General features: G+C 42.8%; 1 protein-coding gene across 4 annotated transcripts in view; it reads left to right on the forward strand.

Moving 5' to 3' along the window:
* LOC134528569 (coactosin-like protein) overlaps positions 1–24,201 on the forward strand; it is a 135,865-nt gene that overhangs the window by 72,080 nt on the left and 39,584 nt on the right. Inside the window, exon 1 of one of the 4 annotated variants that reach the window (XM_063362308.1) lies at positions 19,388–19,434. The exons of the other annotated variants lie outside the window; for them this stretch is intronic. Within the exon in view, the coding sequence (XP_063218378.1) occupies positions 19,403–19,434 (32 nt within the window). The 5' untranslated portion in view covers positions 19,388–19,402. Of the gene's footprint in view, positions 1–19,387; positions 19,435–24,201 lie in introns of those variants that run through there. 4 annotated transcript variants of the gene reach the window in all.

Raw genomic sequence — 24,201 nt, forward strand, 5'->3', positions numbered from 1 at the left:
ATCCAGTCTAACTCCGCGTCGCGCCACACGGGGTTGGAGGAGGGGGGGGGGGGGGTACTCTTACCCTCTTCGACGATGTCGCACTTCCCTTCGCTCGGAATCCACTTGGAACTGTCGTGAACCGACGAGAGCAGCTGTGTCGAGTCGCGTCATCCCGGGCCGACCCGACGCCCGAACAGTCGAGAAGAGCGTCGCTCGCTCACGCCACTCCGCGCGGCGGCTCGCGGAATTCCCAAGGCCGCTCAGCGATAGATAAGAGCGCCGAGGCAGGACGATGTGGGGGAAGCGGAGGGGGTAGCGATGACCCTTATAATCCAACCAGGAGCGCGTGGCATGCCTTACATCAGCGGACGGCAGGTAGCACGGTATGTGACACCCGTGGCCTGGCAGAGCCGCCAGCCAGCTCCGAACCTGGCATTGTGTATGTATATGTATGTATATGTATATGTATATATATATATATATATATATAAGCGAAAGAAATGCCTTTAGGTTACGATACAAGAGTTGGTTTTCTTTTTATTTAATTTATTGTTAATACTATTGTTTAAGGGTTTTCATGTAAATCTGTCACAATAGCGCTCTTAACATTTGATGTTGAGTTACAAATATTCTCACCAGAAATTTACTGAAGGTTATAAACTGAAAACTATTTACTGAACTCTATTTACTGAACATTATTTTCCTTTAGTAAATATATTTGCGGGAAAAGTCCTTTATAAAAAGAAATTACAATAAAACATGGTGTATGGGACCGTTTCTTGAACTGTTTATGAGACTTGATCGTGCAACCAGACAGCAGTGAGCCGCATGGCGGGAACAGCAGGCTAGTCCTGGAGGGCTCAGCCACGCGGCAGTCCGGGGGCTGCGAGTGTACTCGCCCAGTGTAGTCGAGCCTGCAGAGCGGGGCTGCGGGTGTGCTCGCCCAGTGTAGTCGAGCCTGCAGAGCGGGGGCTGCGGGTGTGCTCGCCCAGTGTAGTCGTGCCTGCAGAGCGGGGCTGCGGGTGTGCTCGCCCAGTGTAGTCGAGCCTGCAGAGCGGGGCTGCGGGTGTGCTCGCCCAGTGTAGTCGAGCCTGCAGAGCGGGGCTGCGGGTGTGCTCGCCCAGTGTAGTCGTGCCTGCAGAGCGGGGCTGCGGGTGTGCTCGCCCAGTGTAGTCGAGCCTGCAGAGCGGGGCTGCGGGTGTGCTCGCCCAGTGTAGTCGAGCCTGCAGAGCGGGGCTGCGGGTGTGCTCGCCCAGTGTAGTCGTGCCTGCAGAGCGGGGCTGCGGGTGTGCTCGCCCAGTGTAGTCGAGCCTGCAGAGCGGGGCTGCGGGTGTGCTCGCCCAGTGTAGTCGAGCCTGCAGAGCGGGGCTGCGGGTGTGCTCGCCCAGTGTAGTCGAGCCTGCAGAGCGGGGCTGCGGGTGTGCTCGCCCAGTGTAGTCGTGCCTGCAGAGCGGGGCTGCGGGTGTGCTCGCCCAGTGTAGTCGAGCCTGCAGAGCGGGGCTGCGGGTGTGCTCGCCCAGTGTAGTCGAGCCTGCAGAGCGGGGGCTGCGGGTGTGCTCGCCCAGTGTAGTCGAGCCTGCAGAGCGGGGCTGCGGGTGTGCTCGCCCAGTGTAGTCGTGCCTGCAGAGCGGGGCTGCGGGTGTGCTCGCCCAGTGTAGTCGAGCCTGCAGAGCGGGGCTGCGGGTGTGCTCGCCCAGTGTAGTCGTGCCTGCAGAGCGGGGCTGCGGGTGTGCTCGCCCAGTGTAGTCGAGCCTGCAGAGCGGGGCTGCGGGTGTGCTCGCCCAGTGTAGTCGTGCCTGCAGAGCGGGGCTGCGGGTGTGCTCGCCCAGTGTAGTGCCTGCAGAGCGGGGCTGCGGGTGTGCTCGCCCAGTGTAGTCGAGCCTGCAGAGCGGGGCTGCGGGTGTGCTCGCCCAGTGTAGTCGAGCCTGCAGAGCGGGGCTGCGGGTGTGCTCGCCCAGTGTAGTCGAGCCTGCAGAGCGGGGCTGCGGGGTGTGCTCGCCCAGTGTAGTCGAGCCTGCAGAGCGGGGCTGCGGGTGTGCTCGCCCAGTGTAGTCGAGCCTGCAGAGCGGGGCTGCGGGTGTGCTCGCCCAGTGTAGTCGTGCCTGCAGAGCGGGGCTGCGGGTGTGCTCGCCCAGTGTAGTCGAGCCTGCAGAGCGGGGCTGCGGGTGTGCTCGCCCAGTGTAGTCGAGCCTGCAGAGCGGGCTGTCCTCTGCGCTGGAAGGCTGTCCCGTTGGCGCAGTGAATGCAGGCCTCTGTGCACCGGGCCGAGGTGAACGTCCATGAACGGGCGAAACACTGGTTTCCCCTGCATCAGTTTGTCCCCGACACGTGATATTTGAAGTTGCGTTGGTGTTGGGGGTATGAGGTTTGAAGCTCAGGGCTACTTGCTGTGTGTTTGGGGGGGGGGGGGGGGGGGGCATTATATTCGGGGAAGGGCTCAAAAAACATTTTGTATGTGAGTGTTGGTCGCACGAATAATGATGCAGCTGGAAAAAAAAAACTTATGGTCTCAAATGCAGAACTTAATTACTTTTGTTCACTTGAGCTGGTAGAAAAGTTTAACTAATAAACTTAAATATACCCATTTATTTATTTATCTATCTATTTTTATTTATTTATCAATATTTATTGGCGGCGAATGTTAAGGCGGTACGCCTTTTCTTACACTTAATCCACTTTTCTGCAATTAAATCAAATAGTGGAATATTAAAAATTAAGCATGATATAAGCAGATGTTGACCAAATATTAAGAGAATACAAATTACAATTTTAACCTAATGTTCAAATATTAACCATTACAAAATATTCAACCATAACTAGTTTAAAGTAATTAAAAATTAAGCATAGACATACATAAAATGAAAAATAATTAAACACACAGAAAATAGTATCAAAACCGGGGGGGGGGGGGGGGGGGGGGGGCAAGGTGCTACTACATTAAAACCAGTCACTCGCACATTCACACACAGATTCAAGCAGTAGGGTAGCGCGAAGTGGTCATGGGTATTGGAACCGAGGGGAAGGGGGCAGAGGCAAGGGCCCCCTCTGTAATTCACAAGCTCCCAACTGAAAGGAGTCTGCCTGCACTTTGGAATATGGGCAGTAATAAACATACAAGCTCCGTGTCCAGGGATGACGTGTGTAGAACTTTCAGGCCGCCAAACCACCCTCCCCCTTAATTTTCCGTGCCCCCCCCCCCCCCCCCATGCGAATCCTGCAGGTTTGCGACTCTGAATACACCCATCACAGTATTAAAAAAAATAATTGGTTGTCTGTAAAGTCGGTTCACGGACGATAGTATAACGTGACAACGTTATAACAAAACATTGATGAAATGATTGCATACTTTTATGGAAGAAAAAATCGAATCATTTTAATTTTAATAATAAAAGAATAAATACTTGAAATTATACTAGTAATCAGATTTTTAAAATGCAAGAATAATTAACCTTTATTTCCGAAATTTTTGTTGTAATAAGCAATGAAAACCACATTAACTTTTCACTTCACTTTATAAACAGTCGACGAAACAGTTCACGTGTAGATACAAGTTGTGTGCTGCCGCTGTCCTTTCTTTTTCCTCGGACGCATGGGCCAATCGAGTGGAAGAGAGATAGATGCGGCGCAAGCGTACAATGAGCGTAACGGGACACATCGTAAATAACGGAACAATGTGCGTAACGGGACACTTTTTCGTGCGTGCTGCCGGCGTTCATCGATTTATTAGACGTCACGTCAAAAATAAACAAAATACGGGCCCGGGAGTTCTATCGCCGCCCCTTCATTTTCAGCCGCGCCTGGGAAAGGGTGGTGGGGGGGGGGGGGGGAAGGAACTCAAGTTTTTTCCGTTTTTTATAAACCACAGAGCACAAGTTCGACCCAACTTTTAAATGCAAAGAATATTTTTATATATAAAAAAAATCTGTTTTTATAAGTATAATATAGTATGAAAACTTTGAAATATATTTTCAAGTTGTATTTCATCAAAAGCAAAATCTGATAATATTATTTTTTATATCTAAGCATACGCATTTTGAAGACACCATCTTTGTATCTACTGTTTTTATTAAAAAACGATTTATGTAATTTAATTTAAGTTTTGGCGCTTTTGAGCTTTAGCACATAAACGTAATAGAATTGTTTTTAAATGATAGTGACCTACTGCTACGAGTAGTTTCTCCTGTGGAACAATGATTTGTGTTTAGCGTTGAATTGTTATTTTTTTCCCTGTCAGAATGAATACAAATGTAATAATACCGTCGATATACAGTATTTTATGGTCTTGGAAAACAACGAACAGTAAAATTTAAAATTGGTTGTCTGTAAAGTCGTTTTACGGACGATAGTTGAACGTGACGTTATAACAAGACATTGATGAAATGATTGCATACTTTTATGAATAAAATTGAATTATTTTTATTGAATTATCACTATTTTGTATGGATACAAAGAAGGAGTGAAATGAAATCTACAATTTAATTGCTAAATTTACTTTTATTTGCACTCATTAATTCAAATATGTTTATTACTTTAACGAAGAGATTAATTTAACTATAACTTTTATACATGTTTGCTATGTAACTTCTTCCAATCTGTGTTTTTCTGTTAAGGATAGGACGATGATAGGAAAAGTTAGAAACGATTGGTAGTGTTTAAAGTTTAATGTGCCTCGAAAAAGTCAAATCGATGGTTGTTCCAATCGAGTGGAAGAGAGATAGATGCGGCGCAAGCGTACAATGAGAGTAACGGGACACATCGTAACGGGACAATGTGCGAAACGGGACACTTTTTTCGTGCGTGCAGCCGGCGTTCATCGATTTATTAGACGTTGTCACGTCAAAAAATAATTTACTGCACTAGAGTTTGACGACACGGTTTATGATCGGAACGTGGGTAGTACCAGTCGGGCAGCAGTGGGCTCTTGTTCGCTCTGCGCTGCCGTGGAAGGATGGGCCGGTCTGCAGGCGCAGACGAGGCGGATGTGGCCACGAGATGTCTGAGGTCTGAGTATTCCCTGCACGCCGCAGGCCCAACGGTTTGTCTGACCTTGGCGCCGGCTGCTGGCTGCCGGCTCCTCTCTCTCCCCCCCCCCCCCCCTCCCAGGGTGCGGGGTCGCTGCGCGCATGCCTGATCGTGCAGCCCGGAACAACGTGCTGACTGCTGGTCACAGACTCTGTGCGTATTGCGCTCTCCAGGTGATCGTAGCTAACACAAGTCTTGTTGCGCGAAGATCTGTTCGCCGAATGATCCGAAAAGGGGTGGGTGGGTTAGAGAATAGCGGGCTTCCCCCAGGGTTAGAGAATAGCGGGCTTCCCCCCATCCTTGTGCAGTTGTTGGAAGTGGCATATCTTGTCCCCTCCCCTACGCCTCTTCCCTCCATCTTTCGCCTTTCTCTGCTCTGACTTGCTCCGGCTATCCGGGTACGTATACGTTGCGCGGAGCTTCAGAAGAATAAAAACCAGCCAGATTGTAAAAGTACTCAGTATATCCGAGTGGTGTTTTGTTTACGAAAAGAGTTTAAGAAGGCGGATGATGAGTACTTATGTTTTTCAAACGATATTTTTAGAAGAGTGATAATGGCTAAAAAGGAATGTTCTTCAGGAATAATTATTAGACACGAAAACACTCGGTTAATTGTTTTAAAAGCTAAAGATACTTGCATTACTCATTTCCTTATCAAATATGTAAATGTAATAATTACCGCTGAAATCTCGTAGTTGTCCCATGCACTGGGAGAAGACTGCGCGCCTTGCGCTTAGGGGCGACTCCGCGCTAGAAGCACCAGCGAGCGTCGCACTTATGATCCCGCCTCGCTGACACACATACACACACACACACACACACACACCCCTGGCTACGCGAGGTGAGTGTTGACGGGGACGGGAGTATGCCACGAGGGGAAAGACGTCACCTCCTCGTGGCAACGTCCGTCACGTTTCAACCGCTCGCCGGGATCTGGATGCGTCCGGGGTCGCGTGGGCGATAGGCGGGTTGATCTGACCTTTGAACTCGCGGAGGCAAGAAGTAAGGGAGTTGGCGTGTACACTCTTTGCCATGTTGATACTTGCAAGTCAATACGAGAGCTAACCCCCTTCCTATCTGCATAGCAAAACCATTTTGTCGTGATAACGTCTTATAAATCGATGAACGCCGGCTGCACGCACGAAAAATTGTCACGTTTTCCGCCTGAGCCGAGCGTGCAAGAACAGAAAAAAACTTCTATAATATCAAACCGGTTAAGGCGGGCTTTTTAAAAAGCAGCAATTTTAAAAAAAATTGATATGGCGTTATCACGTAAAATTATTGTCCGTAAACCTACTTTACAGACCAAACCCCCCCCCCCCCCCACCATTCCTTTTTTTGGTTATAATAAAGTTCAACCCTAATTTCCTGCAGATGTGTTGGTATTGTGTTTGTTTAGCAATATCCACTACATGATGGCATCTTTACGACCCTTCATGGCTAGCTCTTTTCAAGCTATTAAACAAATTTATAGCATATAATCCTTTACACGTCTACGATTTGTTGTGCTATCCAATCGCTAAGCAGTTGACTTCAACTTCAGAACAGACATCCACTCCTAGAACAATACCGCCATGTTTGAACCTCTGCAGCGTTGCATTCCCCGAAGACAAATTGAGTCCCCCCCCCCCCCCCCCTTGTAAATTTATTCCGATAGCTCTATTTTATTTGGAGTTTCTTGGCTTTTTCGGTTAAAGCAACGTCTAAGACTAAGATTTCACCGACGTTTCTGTCGACGATGCAGTCGCCATCTTTCAGGGTAGCAGTTATCTACTGACTCAGTAGCTGCTACCTTGAAGATGGCAACTGCAAGGTCGGCCGAAACGTCGGTGAAATCTTTTGCCTTCGACGCGGGTACGACCCAGGAGCCAAGCAACTTAAGAAAATGGTCGCGAAAGCCCTGCGATCCTTATTAGATCTTGCATTAGTTATTTGGTTACAAGTTTTGTTCACTAACTATTTATTTTCAAGTTGTAAAAGATCACGCATGTTCCTGAAACACACCTCAAATGAAGATCTAATTGGAGCTTCCTGTAGGTGGGAGACTCTCGGTTTACCTGGAAAAGTGAGTTATCGATTGTTTGTAATCTCATTTCGCTACTCTCGGTTTGCCTGGAAAAGTGAGTTATCGATTGTTCGTAATCTCATCAGGAAAAAACCTGACTGCGAAGCTAGTGTGTGAGTTCACTTCCACTCAAAGTGAATTGACATTCTTGAAAATGGTAACCGATAAGATTATCATTTAGTTTTATTTATTAATTTATTTACTATCGTCTTTTTTGGTGGCTTAAGTTAAGGCGATATGCCTTTTCTTACACTTAATCACATTTTCTGCTATTAAATTAGACATAACATAAACATAATAGATCATAAAATAGGTAACAAGATAGAAAGCAGAATTGAGCTTTTAACTAAATGTTATAATATAATTAAGTAACAATTACAGAATTCAATCAAAAATTCAATTTACATTTCGCTAAAAATTAAGCACTTAAATTAACACTTGTGTTACTTTAAAACCAGTTACATTCACACACAGAATCAAACAGTAAATAAGCCGCGAAGTGAACATAAGTATATGTTCCAAAGTTTTTTTTTTTTCAACTTGTGTTTGTAATGAGCTAGGTTTTTTAAATTTCAGTTTGAGTTCATAATGTCCTATGTGAATAGAAAAAAATTAAACCTAGGTGCATGTTGAAGGGATATTTGTTGTAACAGTAACATATAAAGTAGTTGTACATAGAAGTTCAGGTGTTCCAGAAGAGAGGTTAAGAAAGGAGAGTTCTGAATTCTGGCTCTGGCAAAGAAAGTATGACGTAGGAACTTTGGGGGAAGAAGCTCACACAATGATTTATGTAATGTATAAACACAAACCAAAACCTTGGAAGGGAGACAGGAGAAGGGTCTGAGAATATTGCAGGAAGCAATAATATTATTCCTGAGACGAATATAAATAATACTAGAAAGGATGTAAGGATTCAAGATTTGAGGGATAAGACTGTAGATCGTATCGGTGAAAGAAACAATGGCGAGGAAACAATGAAGATGGTGTGCACGTGATTGGAATGGATAACAGGTCTGAAGGAGTACTACAGTATGTGAGGATACAGAAACGCTCTGCGAGTTTGAGGGAGAAGGCTTTTTTCCTTCAGTTTACCTGGGAAACATCATTTCAGCCTGTGTAAGTAGTTATTAGAAGGAATTTGTACCACTCGCCTTTTCTTTCTTTCCTCGTTGTATCCGCTATTCATAGTAGTGTAGGATATTATGTCCGGCGCCACTCTTCAGGCTGTGGAATGATGATTGTTTGTTTACATTGTTCCTTAGAGTGCAGATTCTCGTGAGGTGTCGGGAGTTCGCCACCTTGGATTGTGACGTAACGGTGGCCATCTTGGATGACCTTTAACTTTGACCGTGACCCCGGTGGCCATCTTGGATCCGCCATCTTTAAATCGAGCGTCCCGCTCGCAAATGCTGCACTTTTCGTAATGATCGTCATCTCTAATTCTGACATCATGCCCGCCATTTTGTTTTCGTCTGCTGTAGGCCGCCATCTGTTTTTTTCTGTTCTACTGGAGGCCGCCATCTTGGATACCGATGTCTTTGTTTCCTCTGTTTGTTCCTAGAGCGTCAGCATCGCTCTGTCTCATCACATAAGGTCGATGTTCCATTACCTACCAGAGCTTTTATGGTCCTTATCGACATATTAAATTTAATTTTTTTATTCAAATACATTGGAAGCGCTGTAATTTGAACCATCGCAGCTCTGACTTCTATGTTTGAAAACATAACGCCTTTAACCGCACTGCCATTGAGACATTTACCAGACTGATAATTAAATAAGGTATATGAAAAGTAACACACATATTCGGACTTGTAATTTTTTTTAATTCGAAGTAATACTAGCATCGCCAGTCCCAGGTGTGAACCGCCATCTTGTTTTTAGTACTCGCAACCAGGAGCGCTAGTTAACACACATCGCCTGCTAGAGGACGTCCTCGCCATCTTGTTTTCAATACTTGTTACGAGGAGCGCTAGTGTCACATAGTAAACATGCCATCTGGTAGTGTGTGTTGCCGCCATATTAGTTTAATTCTTAGCCACTAGAGTGTAGTAATTATTTATTATTACTGTGGCACCCTCCATCTTGACATTTGGATGCCATCTTGGAAATCTGTATTTATTTAGCTATAAATTCGGGAAAAATTCCAAATTTCATCAAAAAAATCACTTATTAAAATGATTGACGCGATAGATTTCCGCCCTTGGTTTGATTCTCAGCTAAATATAAGGATAACTAAAGCTTGAAATAAATTTTAAATTCTGTTTCTCGTGAAGTTTATGAATTATTCACTCTACGAAAAACAACACTAGACAAGATAACTTTCCGACGAAATAAATACGTTGTCGCGCTGCCTTACATGGATGTCTATTTTTTTTTTCAATGAATGAAATAAATTCCAACCAGTTCATGTACAGTGCTATATGTATAGACAGTGTGTTCGGACCACGAGACCAGGTAATGTACAATGTCAGACGTATAGACCAGACATTTCCGAACCTCAAGACCTTCTTCGTCAATAGCTAATAATTTAAATCTTACCGTTAATTTCAGCCAATGAGGTATCCGGCATCTGTTGACAGTGTTAGTAACCATATTAACTACCAAATGATTTTCCCTAAACATCTGACCAGCAATTTGCGAGAAAAGTTTTTAAATATATAAATAAATACGGGTTATATAAACTTTTTAGCTAACCGTTCTCATCACTTTTTTTTTACTTACGTAATTTTTGCTAGTGACTCATAAGTAATAGCATGAATTTTTAAAACTGGAATTACACCCGAGCGTTGTAATATCACAACAATTTATTGCCACAATATGATTGATAAATATAAACAGTTCTCCAGTCCCGCCAAAATGGCTTCCTACTCTACTCTCATTGGTTGTTGCGCCATGCGTCAGTAACGTAAATAACATATATTCATTTCCCTTCTATGCGCTATTGTGAATCAGCGCGGACGACATGCTGTTACTGTTATTTTTTCAATCAACGACCATAAATATGAAAGACTGGAAACTCAACTATGTTTTTCTGTACCCGCATAGTCAGCAAACTACACTGCCCTCTATGCATCTACAAATGAAGTAACGTGATCGAAAGCGCGTGACGATAGATTGAATTTAAAAAAAAACCGACTGTTAAATGTTTTTTTTAAGCACGAACGGCGGCTCTAATTAACTATCAGTCTTGCGGAATAGATAATTTATTAATAATAATAAACATATAGGCTTGTTTATTGCCAGGATGCTCGGAAGGGCTTATTATTTTCGTTATAAAAACATTTCTTCTTTACATTTTTGACTGTGTTATACCTGCTAATTTCATTTTCTTCAGTTATTATAGATATAATCAGGGTAGTAACACATCGTAAAAAAAATTTCACATGTAAAAAAAATGGTTGTCTGTAAAGTCGGTTTATGGACGATAGTTAAACGTGACAACGTCATAACAAAACATTTATGAAATGATTGCATACCTTTATGAATAAAATTGAATCATTTTTATTGAATTATCACTATTTTGTATGGATACAAAGGATTGAAATGAAATCTACAATTTAATTGATAAATTTACTCTTATTTGCACTCATTAATTCAAATATGTTTATTACTTTGACGAACAGATTATTTTAACTATAACTTTTGTACATTTTTGCTAGTTAACTTCTTCCAATCTGTGTTATTCTGTCAAGGATAGGACGATGATAGGAAAAGTAGGAAACGAATGGGAGTGCTTCAAGTTTAATGTGCCTCGAAAAAGTCAAATTGATGGTTGTCCCAATCGAGTGGAAGAGAGATAGATGCGGCGCAAGCGTACAATGAGCGTAACGGGACACAGGGTAACGGGACAATGTGCGTAACGGGACACTTTTTCGTGCGTGCAGCCGGAGTTAATCGATTTATTAGACGTTGTCACGTCAAAAACAATATCATTAATAGTTAATGTTTTACTACTGTTTATTATTTATCTAATTCATACGATAATTAATTCCGACAAACATTTCAAGTGATGATTGTATTAGCGCGCTCTGTGGATGTACGAAAGGACGAGCTAGCTATAGTAGCGCTTACTATCGTGCCTGTTTGAAACACTACGTGGGTACATGTGGGGTTATTTGAGTTGCCGCTCGGAGACTTGTGCAGACTGGACTCTGGCATCGGCCGGCGAGTGAGTCACTGAGTCACTGAGTCACTGAGTCACTGGCTGTGTGTGAGTGTCGTGGCGAGCAGGGCTGCGTGTCTGGGGCCCATTTCAAGTCAACGGGAAGCCTAAAATGTACATCAAGTTCTGCCCCTGCCCGATTACACCCGAACAATTCACCTGCGGCCAACCTCGGGTTTATTTATATATATTTATATTTCTCTGTTTATTTTAATGTAGCTATACTAACCTAACTAACCGTCCATAGTGTTTTAAAGTGTTTTAATGTAGCTAACCTAACCGACCAGTTTTAATATTTGAATTCATTTTTCCTGCGCAAAAATAAAACAAATCCCGAAGTTGGCCGAAGGTGAATTGTTCGGGTGTAATCGGGAAGGGACAGAACTTGATGTACTTAGGCTTCACTTCAGTCAACTGCACTCTTCTGACTTATACGCAGTATTTACAAGTCTGCTGGAAAAAAACATACATTTAAATGTGTTTTACATAACCATTCTTGTAAACTTGTATTGACAACTGAATTTTAACAAGTTAACAAACGATTTACTTGTAGGTTACCAATAAAAATCTTTGGTCTTTGAAAATGTAGCTTACAATCTTGTAGTTGACTGTTTCTAACTCAACTCAATAGCTAAGTGGGTTATACTTAAAAAAAATTCGTTAATAGCTGGTCTAGTTGTTACCTACAAAGTTTAAATAAAAAATGCAGATTAATTACTCAATACTCAAACCATTTTATGCTTCACCTAAAAAGCTGCTAATACTACATTAGTTAAATTGTATGTTGTCAAAACCTGTTAGTTACAAGTGATGTCATTTTGCTTAATATTGTGGGTAACAATTGGCAACTATTACACAAGCAAGCATGGAAGACATATCGTTCCGAATTATTTGCAAAACCGGTTAAGTTTGAATGAGATGTAACCCCGACTGGGAAATGTTCGGGAAAAATTGCAACCCGTTGCTGAGTTACAAGGTTTCCAAAGAAGTAGTGAAGATGCAGCGCAGCGGAGACCGTGGACACAGCCCGCATGGCACTAACGACAACCTATCAGGACCAGTTGCTTCATGTTCCACCGCCCCACCCCCTTGACCTCAAGAACACACTCGGCAAGAATGCACACTCGGCAAGAATGCACACTCGGCAAGAGTGCACACTCATAGACGCAGCTCGACACCACAAGACTTAGGGCTCACACTTCGCTCTGAACATCTCCACCCATCAAGCCACGCAGGTATCTCAAGTGAAACGGGGGAATCATCTTCATTGGGATGGGATAACGATTTTTCTTCAATCGAGTTTCGTTTAAAGAAGAACATTCGCTATCTATCCCAGTGCGCTCATCCAAATGTCTGTCGGGATCTTTTGCAACCGTGAGTAGCAGGCTCTGGAATAAATTAGACCAAGCGACTAGGCAAACAAAAAATCTAGCTTCCTTTAAGTACAGGAGTACAGGCTGAAAAAAAAAAACATATTTGTAACAACTGCTTACCATGACCACTTCGGCGCTACCCTACTGCTTGAATCTGTGTGTGAATGTGCGAGTGACTAGTTTTAATGTAGTAGCACCTATTTTTTTCTTCTGGTTTTGATACTATTTGCTGTATGTTTAATTACTTTCCTTTTTATGTATGTCTATGCTTAATTTTTAATTACTTTATATTAGTTATGGTTGAATCTTTTGTAATAGTTAATATTTGAACATTAAGTTATTATTTTAATTTGTTCTCTTAATATTTAGTCAACATCTGCTTATATCATGCTTAATTTTTAATATTCCACTATTTTATGTAATTGCAGAAAAATGGTTAAGTGTAAGAAAAGGCGTACCACCTTAACTTCGCCACCAATAAAGACTGTAAATAAATAAATAAATAATAAATAAGACAGCATTTAACAATTCTATCAAAACTTGCTGGTATCGGCTGGTTTAACATGTTCTTTGCTGGCAAAGCGCGAATTAACGTTCAGCACGGTGAATCTTTCCAGTGACGCTGCAAATATATTAGTATTTAGGTGTTACTAAAAATATCCTTTCAGGTGATTTCCTATATTGGCGACATTTTGGAGAAAAAATAAGTTTTTTTATTGAACATAGGTACTAATGCTCCTTTATTGTCCTGAAAATGGCGTTTTGAAGTTTCCACAAAGGTCTGAAATAGACGATTGTCGTTGACCGAACATGTTTAACCTTCGACACGATTTTACCTTATTTAAAATATTTCTGACCCAACACGACCAACATTTCACTCTCGGAACGTTCGCGTTTTCACGCAGACAGAAATAAAACCTATTTAAGATATAAACAAATAGTGGAATCAAAAGTGTTTACAGAACATCGAAAATATTAAAAAAAAAAAAAAAAAATCTCACAGAGAAGTCGCTACCCAATAACTTACATTTGGTTGCAATGCCGTTACATCCAACCGCAGTCTCGCACAGGCTGCAAGTCAGCACAATTCCTCCACAACATCTGGACGTCAGACGGGAAGCCTTCATTGTGGATGGTTGGTTATATTAGGTAAGTATAGCTGCATTAAAAATACTGTAAAATCATTTTATGGTTGCTTAGCAAATAACTTTTTAGTATGTAGCCACCCAGCGTTAGGAAACCGTTTACATTTTTTCACAGTATCTTTAATGTAGCTATCCTAACCAAATCAACCGTCCACAATGTTTCAAAGTATTTATAATGTAGCTAACCTAACCTAATTGACCATTAGTTATCATGAGTTACAATGAACAAAAAAAAAAACCGAAGATGCACGATCAGGAGTTTGGCTCTCTCGTCTGTGAAAAGAAGGCTTCCCACGTCAGACCTAAGACACCTCGAAGCGGTCAGCCAGGGAGCGACGAACTCGGGAGCTGACCATGCGAATACACACTCGCACGCTCAACACTACCGCGTAATATTACATAATATTATATATATTGCATAATATTACATTCCCTTATGAACAATTCTTTTTTGGAAACATCTGCGGCACAGCCATAGCCGAAGCCACATTCGCGCCTGTCTGACCGAGATGTCATACCATGCTGATTCGTGCCAGATTCACATGTATGGTGCATCATGCTGCCCTTTATGCTCAAACACGAAGGACAGCACTGTAGAAATAGGCTTTACTCGAAATATTTCTACAAAATAGATTAATTGTAATTCGTATCAGTGAAATTCACATATTTCTTAAATTGTTTAGATTTATATATTTATTTAGACTAAACTGTTATTTTAATGCCTACACACTATTATAATTTTTATTAACGGCTTCAGTTACCCAATTTCTGTTTCAAAGCAACTTGATGGGGGCAAAAAAAAATGCAATGAAATGGTGCACAAGACGGTTATAAAAACCTCAAATTAAATTTTTCGTTTGGAAAATTGTTAATGTTACGTTTTAGAGAATATTGTTCGTGATGTCAGATGCAGATGGTGCTCTCTGACCTCGGGAGTTCCAAGTCGAACAACTGTGACCACGCAGATCCGCATCAGCGCCATTAGCCCCGACACATCGCACACACGACTGCGCTAAGTGGGAAGCCTACAACCTTTGAATATATATACTGTATAGAAGTCGCGAGTGGATAGGATTTACTCTACATTTTTCAGAAGCGTATGATGAGCAGCTTGGGAACTTCACCGCTGCAGTGCGCTGCCGTAACGCCCTGTATCGTCTTAGTTGTTATTTACACGTTAGAGCGCAGCGCTGTCGCCCGCTGTCATTCCCCGCACCCCTCATCCATCATTCACTGCAGCTCAAGGTCGTTCAACAGGAGGGGGAAGGGGTGTTTGAAGAGTTCGACACTTGTCCGCTAGGGACCACCACAAGTCGATGCCCTAGAGATGGTGGCGATTGCGGCGGTGAATTAACCAACTACCTCAAAACCGTATTAGAAATTTTAACCTGGGCTGGCGACTTCTATACAGTATATATATTAAAAGCTACAACTCACGTAGTTTCGGTTCCCTACCACGTTCGTGCAACTTCGGATTTCTCTCAAAAATTGAAAAAAAAAAAAAAATCGAAGGGTTAGGTCAGTCACAACATGCTTGTTTTCATTGGAAACTTCTGATTTAGCGGCTGAAGTGGCGTTAATACCAAAACGCAAAACTTCGGAAACCTTCGGAAATTCTTGCAGGGAATCGAAACTACGTGAGTTGTAGGCTTCCCGCGCTAAGTGGAGGAGCGACCACATGTCTGCCTCAGGCGCGGCGCTCCAAGGAGGTTGCTGACAGCGCAGCTGATAGCGCAGCGGTGTGGTCTCCTTGGCGCATTGTTTTCAGTACAAGAACAGTTGTTTTTCATAGGAATTTATTTAAAAAAAAAAAGGGGGGGGGGTTGTCTGTAAAGTCTGTTTACGGACGATAAATTTATGCGATAACGTCATAAGAAAACATTGATGAAAAATTGAATACTTTTTTAATTTTCAAATTTTATTTGCAAATTTAATTTAAATAATTTTTTTAAATATAATCACGAACAATTAGTTAAAAAGCGCGCCTTTAACCTGTTTGATATTATAGCAGATTTTCTCGCACGGTGGTTGGCCGGTTCTTGCACGCTCGGCTCAGGCGGCACGTGACAATTTTTCGTGCGTGCAGCCGGCGTTCATCGATTTATAAGACGTTATTACGTCAAAAAAAAATACGTGGCAAAGTCAGGGAGGTATTATTACTTCTTACCTCTGTGCTCTGTTGCTTAAGCCATCTTTTAAAACGTACATAAATTTGAATTTCACGCGCATGTTTACAGCCCACGCCGCTAGGATCATGCTCCGCCCATGTTAACAGGCCTGAGTTTCCTATACTATCTGCATCCGAACACTGGCCTAATGCAGGGGTGCCCACAAGGGGGGGGGGGGGGTAACGACGCAGACTGCGTCATTAAAATTTCAGGGGGGGGGGGGGTTGTCAAAAGACGAGAAAAAATATATATAATTTACATACTTATAGCTTCTAATGTGAAAATACGTTTCTGGTGCTTTGATAATTGAAAGGGATCTTGTATATCAAATTGGCAACCCCGCACTTTCCTCAACAAAAGCAGTTTGGCATCTGTCGGTTCAGGATGGTCCCTATCCCCGCTTCGACAATAAGCGCACACACGCATATGACCAAAATTATTATTATTAGAAAATTAGTTTTAATTAATGCAAAATGTGACCAAATATAATACTAATAAAGTATAATATTAGAAAATCATTGAAATCATTGAGAAAATGGTACAAAAAAATTCGGGCCGGGGGGGGCCTCATTAGGTAACCGGGGGGGGGGGGGGGCTTCATTAGGTAACGGGGGGGGGGGGTGAGTCATAGTGTTTGGGGGGGGGGGGGGGGTGGGCACCTCTGCCTAATGCATCCCTCAGCTAAGTGCATCGTAGTGGACGCAGCGGTTTTTGCTTTGCTTCCGAACTCCCACAAGGGATGCTGATACATCCCTACATGCTTCCAATAAAATCGAGATTTCTAGAGATGCGACACACTCATCCACTAATGCGTCCCTACGTCCATTACCTTCGGGATCGCGTTTTGTTTTGTTCGTATATATTAATTCAGATTTTTGGCATATGATTTGTTTAAAAGGTTACAAACGTAAGTGCTAACTCAAAATAGAGACAAAGATGTAAAATTTACAGAAAGTATAACTTTCTCATAGGGATATTTAATGCTCATTATACGTCTTTTTTATATTATAAATTTGAGATTCATAAAAAAACTTTTGAGGTGGCAACGTCTAATAAATTGAACTCCGGCTGCACGCACGAAAAAGTATCGCGTAACGCGCATTGTCCCACTACGATGTGTCCCGTTACGCTCATTGTACGCTTGCGCGGCATCTATATCTCTCTTCCACTCGATTGGAACAACCATCGATTTGACTTTTCAATAATGTTTTCGTCGTTTGAATTATTAATATTATGTAATTTAACGATCGTCCACCGATTTTCAGCACAATCGGTACGGTTATTTAAAAGTAATGTTGAATTTTCAAATACGTTTTTGTACGTACAATTGTGTTTTACAGTTACACATAATAATTCAAATTACACCCGGGATTTTTTGCACAATGTTTTAAAAAATATTGTAACACATTATAAAAAAGTTTGGTGTATTTGGGATTCGTATTTGTTATAAAATCGTACTTATTATAAAAACGAAATAATATTTTTTCCCTACGGTGCTGCCATCTACGGTGACGGACGCGAACCGAACGAATCGCGCTATCTATCCACGACACGTGAACTGTTTCGTCGACTGTTTATAAAGTGAAGTGAAAAGAGAATGTGGTTTTTATTGTTTATTACAACAACAATTTCGCAATTTCGGCAATAAAGTTTAATTATTCTTGCATTTTAAAAATCTGATTACTAGTATAATTTCAAGTATTTAATCTTTTATTATTAAAATAAAAATGATTCAATTTTATTCATAAAAGTATGCAATCATTTCATCAATGTTTTGTTATAACGTTTCACGTTAAACTATCGTCCGTAAACCGAATTTACAGACAACCAATTTTTTATTACATAGTTAACATTCATAACATCCACGCTACATTAAATGGTTTAAATTGGTCGTTGTTATTTACATTTTGCTGAAAAATATTGGTGTATATCACGATTCAGAATGCCTGCGTGAACACTGGTACGACCAACTGACAACAGGTGGTGCTATCGGTAAAAGTATTCTGGACACTATGCGTCCTTTTACATTGCGACTGCATTTGCTGAGGTGTGCAGGGACGAGTGTGCTGGACGCATCCGGGATGCAATTGTCTCGTGCGGTGTCTGTCCCAGCGACGCGGATGCATGTCGGAGGCCGCGGATGCGGTTCGTAGATACCGTCCCGCGTCATCTTCCTTATCAGCGCGCGCGCAAGGCTGCAGGCGTGCAGTCGACGAGGTGTGGCGTCTGTCCTCAGGTCTGGGTCGTTGCCACAACGCCGAACGTACAACAACGCCGAATGCCAAATTGACCGCAACGCCGACAGCTAGAAAACTGCTGTGTACCACAACGCCGAAATACAGTAACGCCGAAAAATGTTGCTGCGGGGAAGGGGGGCCACAGGAGCAAAATGAAAAACAACTTAATACATTTGTGTGTTTTTCTTAAATGTATCTTAACGCCGAAATACCACAACTTAACCTAACCTAGGCTAGCGTAACCTAACCTAACCTAGGCTAGCCTAACCTAACACAACTTTACCTAACCTAACCTTTGTGGCAGTCCTGTCGGAATTTATAAAACTAACCTGAGTAAAATTTATCAAAAAAGAATAGCAAAATTTCTTAAGACAAATGAACAAAATCATTGTTGAAATTTAAGTTCCAGGTTGATAGCTTGAAAGCGTGTTTAAAAATTTGCACAAGCCAAATTATTGTATACGTTGAAAAACTGGTGGTCACAGATATCGGGGATAATCATTTAGTAGTTAGTTATTGACCAACACTACCAACAGGCGTAGGATGTATCGCGAAATTTCATTGGTTGAAATTAACAGTGGGATCTCAATTGTGAACCGACTTAGCACAGGTCATGCATGTGTACAGCCGTGTGCATGCATGCTGTGGAATTGCTAATGTTTTTGATGTGTAACATCTTGGCTCTCGGCATACGGCATTTGGTGGGAGTAATTTCGAGAATGAAACGGAAGTGAGTAACCACGGTGCTGCCATCTGTGGCGGATGGCGCTAACCAAAGTTCAAAAAACCAAAGGGAAACTTTATAGTATTAACGGTTTAATTAATGTTTGTGGCCGGCAGGGCCACATTTTTACGTGTAATTTATTTTTGTTGCTGGTCTCTTGTTTTACATGGTTTTTTATTTCACGTATTTATACGCCTTTTTTAATTAATGTTAATTTATCTGTAAATTTTTTTTTAGTTATATTTGTTTCTGTTAATTAGTAATACGCCGTTTGGTAGCTATCGATTATGAGTTTAAGAACATCGATTGTGTTTCACGTAAATACCACTTGGCGAGCGCCCGGCGGTTGGCTGATGACGTCAGACATTCGGCTTGCCGGGAGTGAAAATCAGCTGGGGCCGCGAGGAATTGTGTGGCGAGCGACCGTCGAGGACAGAGCTATGTGACGGCGCGGACTGGTGTGCCGGACGGCAACGGGCGACGAAGAGTATGGGGGTGGAGGCTCCACGCTGGGTGACAGGGCAATGGTTTGCCCTGTGATACTGAACTTATCAAGGTAAAGAGAGGCCGCAATTTTGATTTTTACCCTCGTGGTGCTGCACTGGTTTTTGGCAAACCTAGTGAACTGTGTATTTTCCCATACTAAATTTTATTTGGACGGAACTTTTATTAGCCTGTTTGGTGAAGAGGCCCATTCGTTTCACACGTTGTTCCAGTGTGGGATTTTTTAAATTGGTCGCCCGTTTGCCTGTAGTTGTAATAAAAGTATAAGTTTGGAAGAAACGAACATTTTGCAATTTGTTTTTGAGACTTTGTCTTCGGAATTTGCATACTTAAAGTTGGCTTTAGCTAATATAATCAGCTTGTGCAGTATTATTAAAAGTATGCGATCTGTATTGGACTACATGCGCAGCCTGATGTTGGTTGGTGCGGCCATTCTACGTTTTTATGAAATCATTGGCAAGTTAATAAAGAAGTAAGATTTTGTTTGAAGTAGATGATAAATACTTCTGTGGTAACATAGTTATGTTACGTGAAGAGTTTTTGCTACATTTCCCTTAAAAATAAGATAATTTTTTTTTTATCATCGTTCACGCCTTTGTGAATTCGTACCTATTGTCCGGCGTGGCATTAGACTCTGGAGTTGGTGAGGAAGGTCAGGAAGCCAGCGCACGCCTAGGATATTAACTTTGTTTTTTTGGCAAGTCTTTAGCAACGAACATCAGAAGAAAGACTAAACTGTTGATTGAGAGTTTAAGAACTTTATTTAAATAAATTTTTTGTACTTCAGTTTTTATTATTGTAGAATTTTTATATATTTGTATTGATTATCTTGTTTGATTTTTGGTATTAGGGCAGTCAGTAAATTTTGATATTTTATAGTGGCCACGCCTCACGCCCTTATATATTTTTATACTTGTTGTTATCAGTATTTATATTTTTACGATGTTTTAAAGGTTATTGTTAGTATCGCAAATGGGGATAAGATGCTGCCATTATTAACGTCAGCTTTTGTAACTAAGCTTGTATGGTTATGTATAGTAAATACTATTTTTGCAAATTTCTATTTTTTAATAACATACGTCCAAATTCTTGCCTCTTGTTTGTTTAATGGTTACTCTGCTATTATATCCTTTGAAGTTTTTGGCCTGACCCCTGGGCAGTGGTGTGGGGAATTTATATTGTTTAGCTTTTTATGCCTGGTTTTAATATTTATTTTTTCCCTTCGCGCCCAGAGTGAGTCGGGGACGCAACCCCTCTTCCAATTAAGGAGGAAGAAGGGTTTCATTTTAACAAAATGGACAGTCATTTAACAAAATTACTTTTCGAAAATCAGGTCCAAAACCAGGGTTCAGTATATTTTTTTTTTTTTTCAATTATTTCTACCTTTTATCGGAGCCGTTTCATTATATAGTTTAAACTTTCGTTCTAAAATTGGAATTATTTGATAGCTGACGTTTCTGCTCCGGCAGCGAATTCTAGCGGCGGGCGCGGGAACTACGTGTGATTCGCGTTCAGAAATGTAGTTGAAATCTCATTTTGCATATCTATTTTTATCACGCTCTGCATTATTTTTTTAAGATTTCTACGTTTGATTTCGTATTGTAAGTGAATTTGCAGCATGAGAACACACGAATTTGCTCGTTACTGAAGGTAGAAGTTACAAATCTGTGGCAAATGCTGAAAGAGTCGCTCACATTTTGAATTTATACTTCTTTAAGCGAATTATGAAAAAAAAAAAAGTGATTTTTTTTTTTACGTTGCGTGCGCACCATGCAAAAATATTTTCACAGAATGAAACTGAAAATGATATAAGTATGTGATTGGTATTTAATACTAGTACATTAAAATAAAAAATAAAAACATTAATTTATTGTGAATTTAGGTGACACAAATTGTGTTTATAAACATTTTAAAGATTATTTACAATTATTTATATGTGAAAGTTTGTTCCCGTATGTATAATTTAAGAGTATTATATATTTATTAAAAAAAAAATTAATAATGACAAAAATTCGATGCATTTATGAATTTTAATTATTAACGAAATTAATCTATTATTTTATTAATTTAATGAATTTTTACACGTGCTGTTATTTCTATTGAATACAGAGTATTTTTTTTACTCTAGCAACTGTATTTATAATATCACTCCAATCTTTTTATTTTATTTCTCTCGATAATTGGAGTACAAAATGAAAGGAGGTTTATTTGTATGTGCTACGCCTAGTAAGTGTGTGTTGTAACGGGACGGGAGCACGAGGGGCCTAGCCCCGGGTGGACCTGCCTGCAATCCTCTGGAGGTCGCCGGCCCGACCGCAGATGTTTCCCCGCGGGAGGGTGACGTCATCGTCCAGACCTGCTCTGCCCCCCTCCTACCTCTCCAGGTCTCCAGCTCGTGCAAGGACCCGTTACTGGTCGCGCGGCCTTCGGAGGGGCGTGTTGGTTGGCACGCCTGTCCCCGCGTCCCCTGTTGTCTCTTCCGTTTACTCATTTCCCGTGCATACACTCCCTCGTTTTCCCGTGCATACACTCCCTCATTCTCCCGTGCATACACTCCCTCATTCTCCCGTGCATTCACTCCCTCATTCTCCCGTGCATTCACTCCCTCATTCTCCCGTGCATTCACTCCCTCATTCTCCCGTGCATTCACTCCCTCATTCTCCCGTGCATTCACTCCCTCATTCTCCCGTGCATTCACTCCCTCATTCTCCCGTGCATTCACTCCCTCATTCTCCCGTGCATTCACTCCCTCATTCTCCCGTGCATACACTCCCTCACTCTCACGTGCATACACTCCCTCACTCTCCCGTGCATACACTCCCTCACTCTCCCGTGCATTCACTCCCTCATTCTCCCGTGCATTCACTCCCTCATTCTCCCGTGCATTCACTCCCTCATTCTCCGTGCATTCACTCCCTCATTCTCCCGTGCATTCACTCCCTCATTCTCCCGTGCATTCACTCCCTCATTCTCCCGTGCATTCACTCCCTCATTTTTCCGTGCATTCACTCCCTCATTTTTCCGTGCATACACTCCCTCATTCTCCCGTGCATTCACTCCCTCATTCTCCCGTGCATTCACTCCCTCATTCTCCTGTGCATTCACTCCCTCATTCTCCCGTGCATTCACTCCCTCATTCTCCCGTGCATTCACTCCCTCATTCTCCCGTGCATTCACTCCCTCATTCTCCCGTGCATTCACTCCCTCATTCTCCCGTGCATTCCCTCCCTCATTCTCCCGTGCATTCACTCCCTCATTCTCCCGTGCATTCACTCCCTCATTCCCCCGTGCATTCACTCCCTCGTTTTTCCGTGCATTCACTCCCTCGTTTTTCCGTGCATTCACTCCCTCGTTTTTCCGTGCATTCACTCCCTCGTTTTTCCGTGCATACACTCCGTTTTTCCGTGCATACACTCCGTTTTCCCGTGCATTCACTCCCTCGTTTTCCCGTGCATTCACTCCCTCGTTTTCCCGTGCATACACTCCCTCGTTTTCCCGTGAATACACTCCCTCGTTTTCCCGTGAATACACTCCCTCGTTTTCCCGTGCAGACACTCCCTCGTTATCCCGTGAATACACTCCCTCGTTTTCCCGTGAATACACTCCCTCGTTTTCCCGTGAATACACTCCCTCGTTTTCCCGTGCATACACTCCCTCGTTTTCCCGTGCATACACTCCCTCGTTTTCCCGTGCATACACTCCCTCGTTCTCCCGTGCATACACTCCCTCGTTCTCCCGTGCATTCACTCCCTCGTTCTCCCGTGCATTCACTCCCTCATTCTCCCGTGCATTCACTCCCTCATTCTCCCGTGCATTCACTCCCTCATTCTCCCGTGCATTCACTCCCTCATTCTCCCGTGCATTCACACCCTCATTCTCCCGTGCATTCACTCCCTCATATTTCCGTGCATACACTCCCTCATTCTCCCGTGCATTCACTCCCTCATTCTCCCGTGCATTCACTCCCTCATTCTCCCGTGCATTCACTCCCTCATTCTCCCGTGCATTCACTCCCTCCTTCTCCCGTGCATTCACTCCCTCGTTCTCCCGTGCATTCACTCCCTCGTTCTCCCGTGCATTCACTCCCTCGTTCTCCCGTGCATTCACTCCCTCGTTCTCCCGTGCATTCACTCCCTCGTTCTCCCGTGCATTCACTCCCTCGTTCTCCCGTGCATTCACTCCCTCGTTCTCCCGTGCATTCACTCCCTCGTTCTCCCGTGCATACACTCCCTCGTTTTTCCGTGCATACACTCCCTCGTTTTCCCGTGCATTCACTCCCTCGTTTTCCCGTGCATACACTCCCTCGTTTTCCCGTGAATACACTCCCTCGTTTTCCCGTGCATACACTCCCTCGTTTTCCCGTGCATACACTCCCTCGTTTTCCCGTGCATACACTCCCTCGTTTTCCCGTGCATACACTCCCTCGTTCTCCCGTGCATACACTCCCTCATTCTCCCGTGCATTCATTCCCTCATTCTCCCGTGCATTCACTCCCTCATTCTCCCGTGCATTCACTCCCTCATTCTTCCGTGCATTCACTCCCTCATTCTCCCGTGCATTCACACCCTCATTCTCCCGTGCATTCACTCCCTCATTCTCCCGTGCATTCACTCCCTCATATTTCCGTGCATACACTCCCTCATTCTCCCGTGCATTCACTCCCTCATTCTCCCGTGCATTCACTCCCTCATTCTCCCGTGCATTCACTCCCTCGTTCTCCCGTGCATTCACTCCCTCGTTCTCCCGTGCATTCACTCCCTCGTTCTCCCGTGCATTCACTCCCTCGTTCTCCCGTGCATTCACTCCCTCGTTCTCCCGT

Source organism: Bacillus rossius, chromosome 1 (genome assembly GCF_032445375.1).
Source record: "Bacillus rossius redtenbacheri isolate Brsri chromosome 1, Brsri_v3, whole genome shotgun sequence".
NCBI classification, from domain to species: Eukaryota; Metazoa; Arthropoda; class Insecta; order Phasmatodea; family Bacillidae; genus Bacillus; species Bacillus rossius.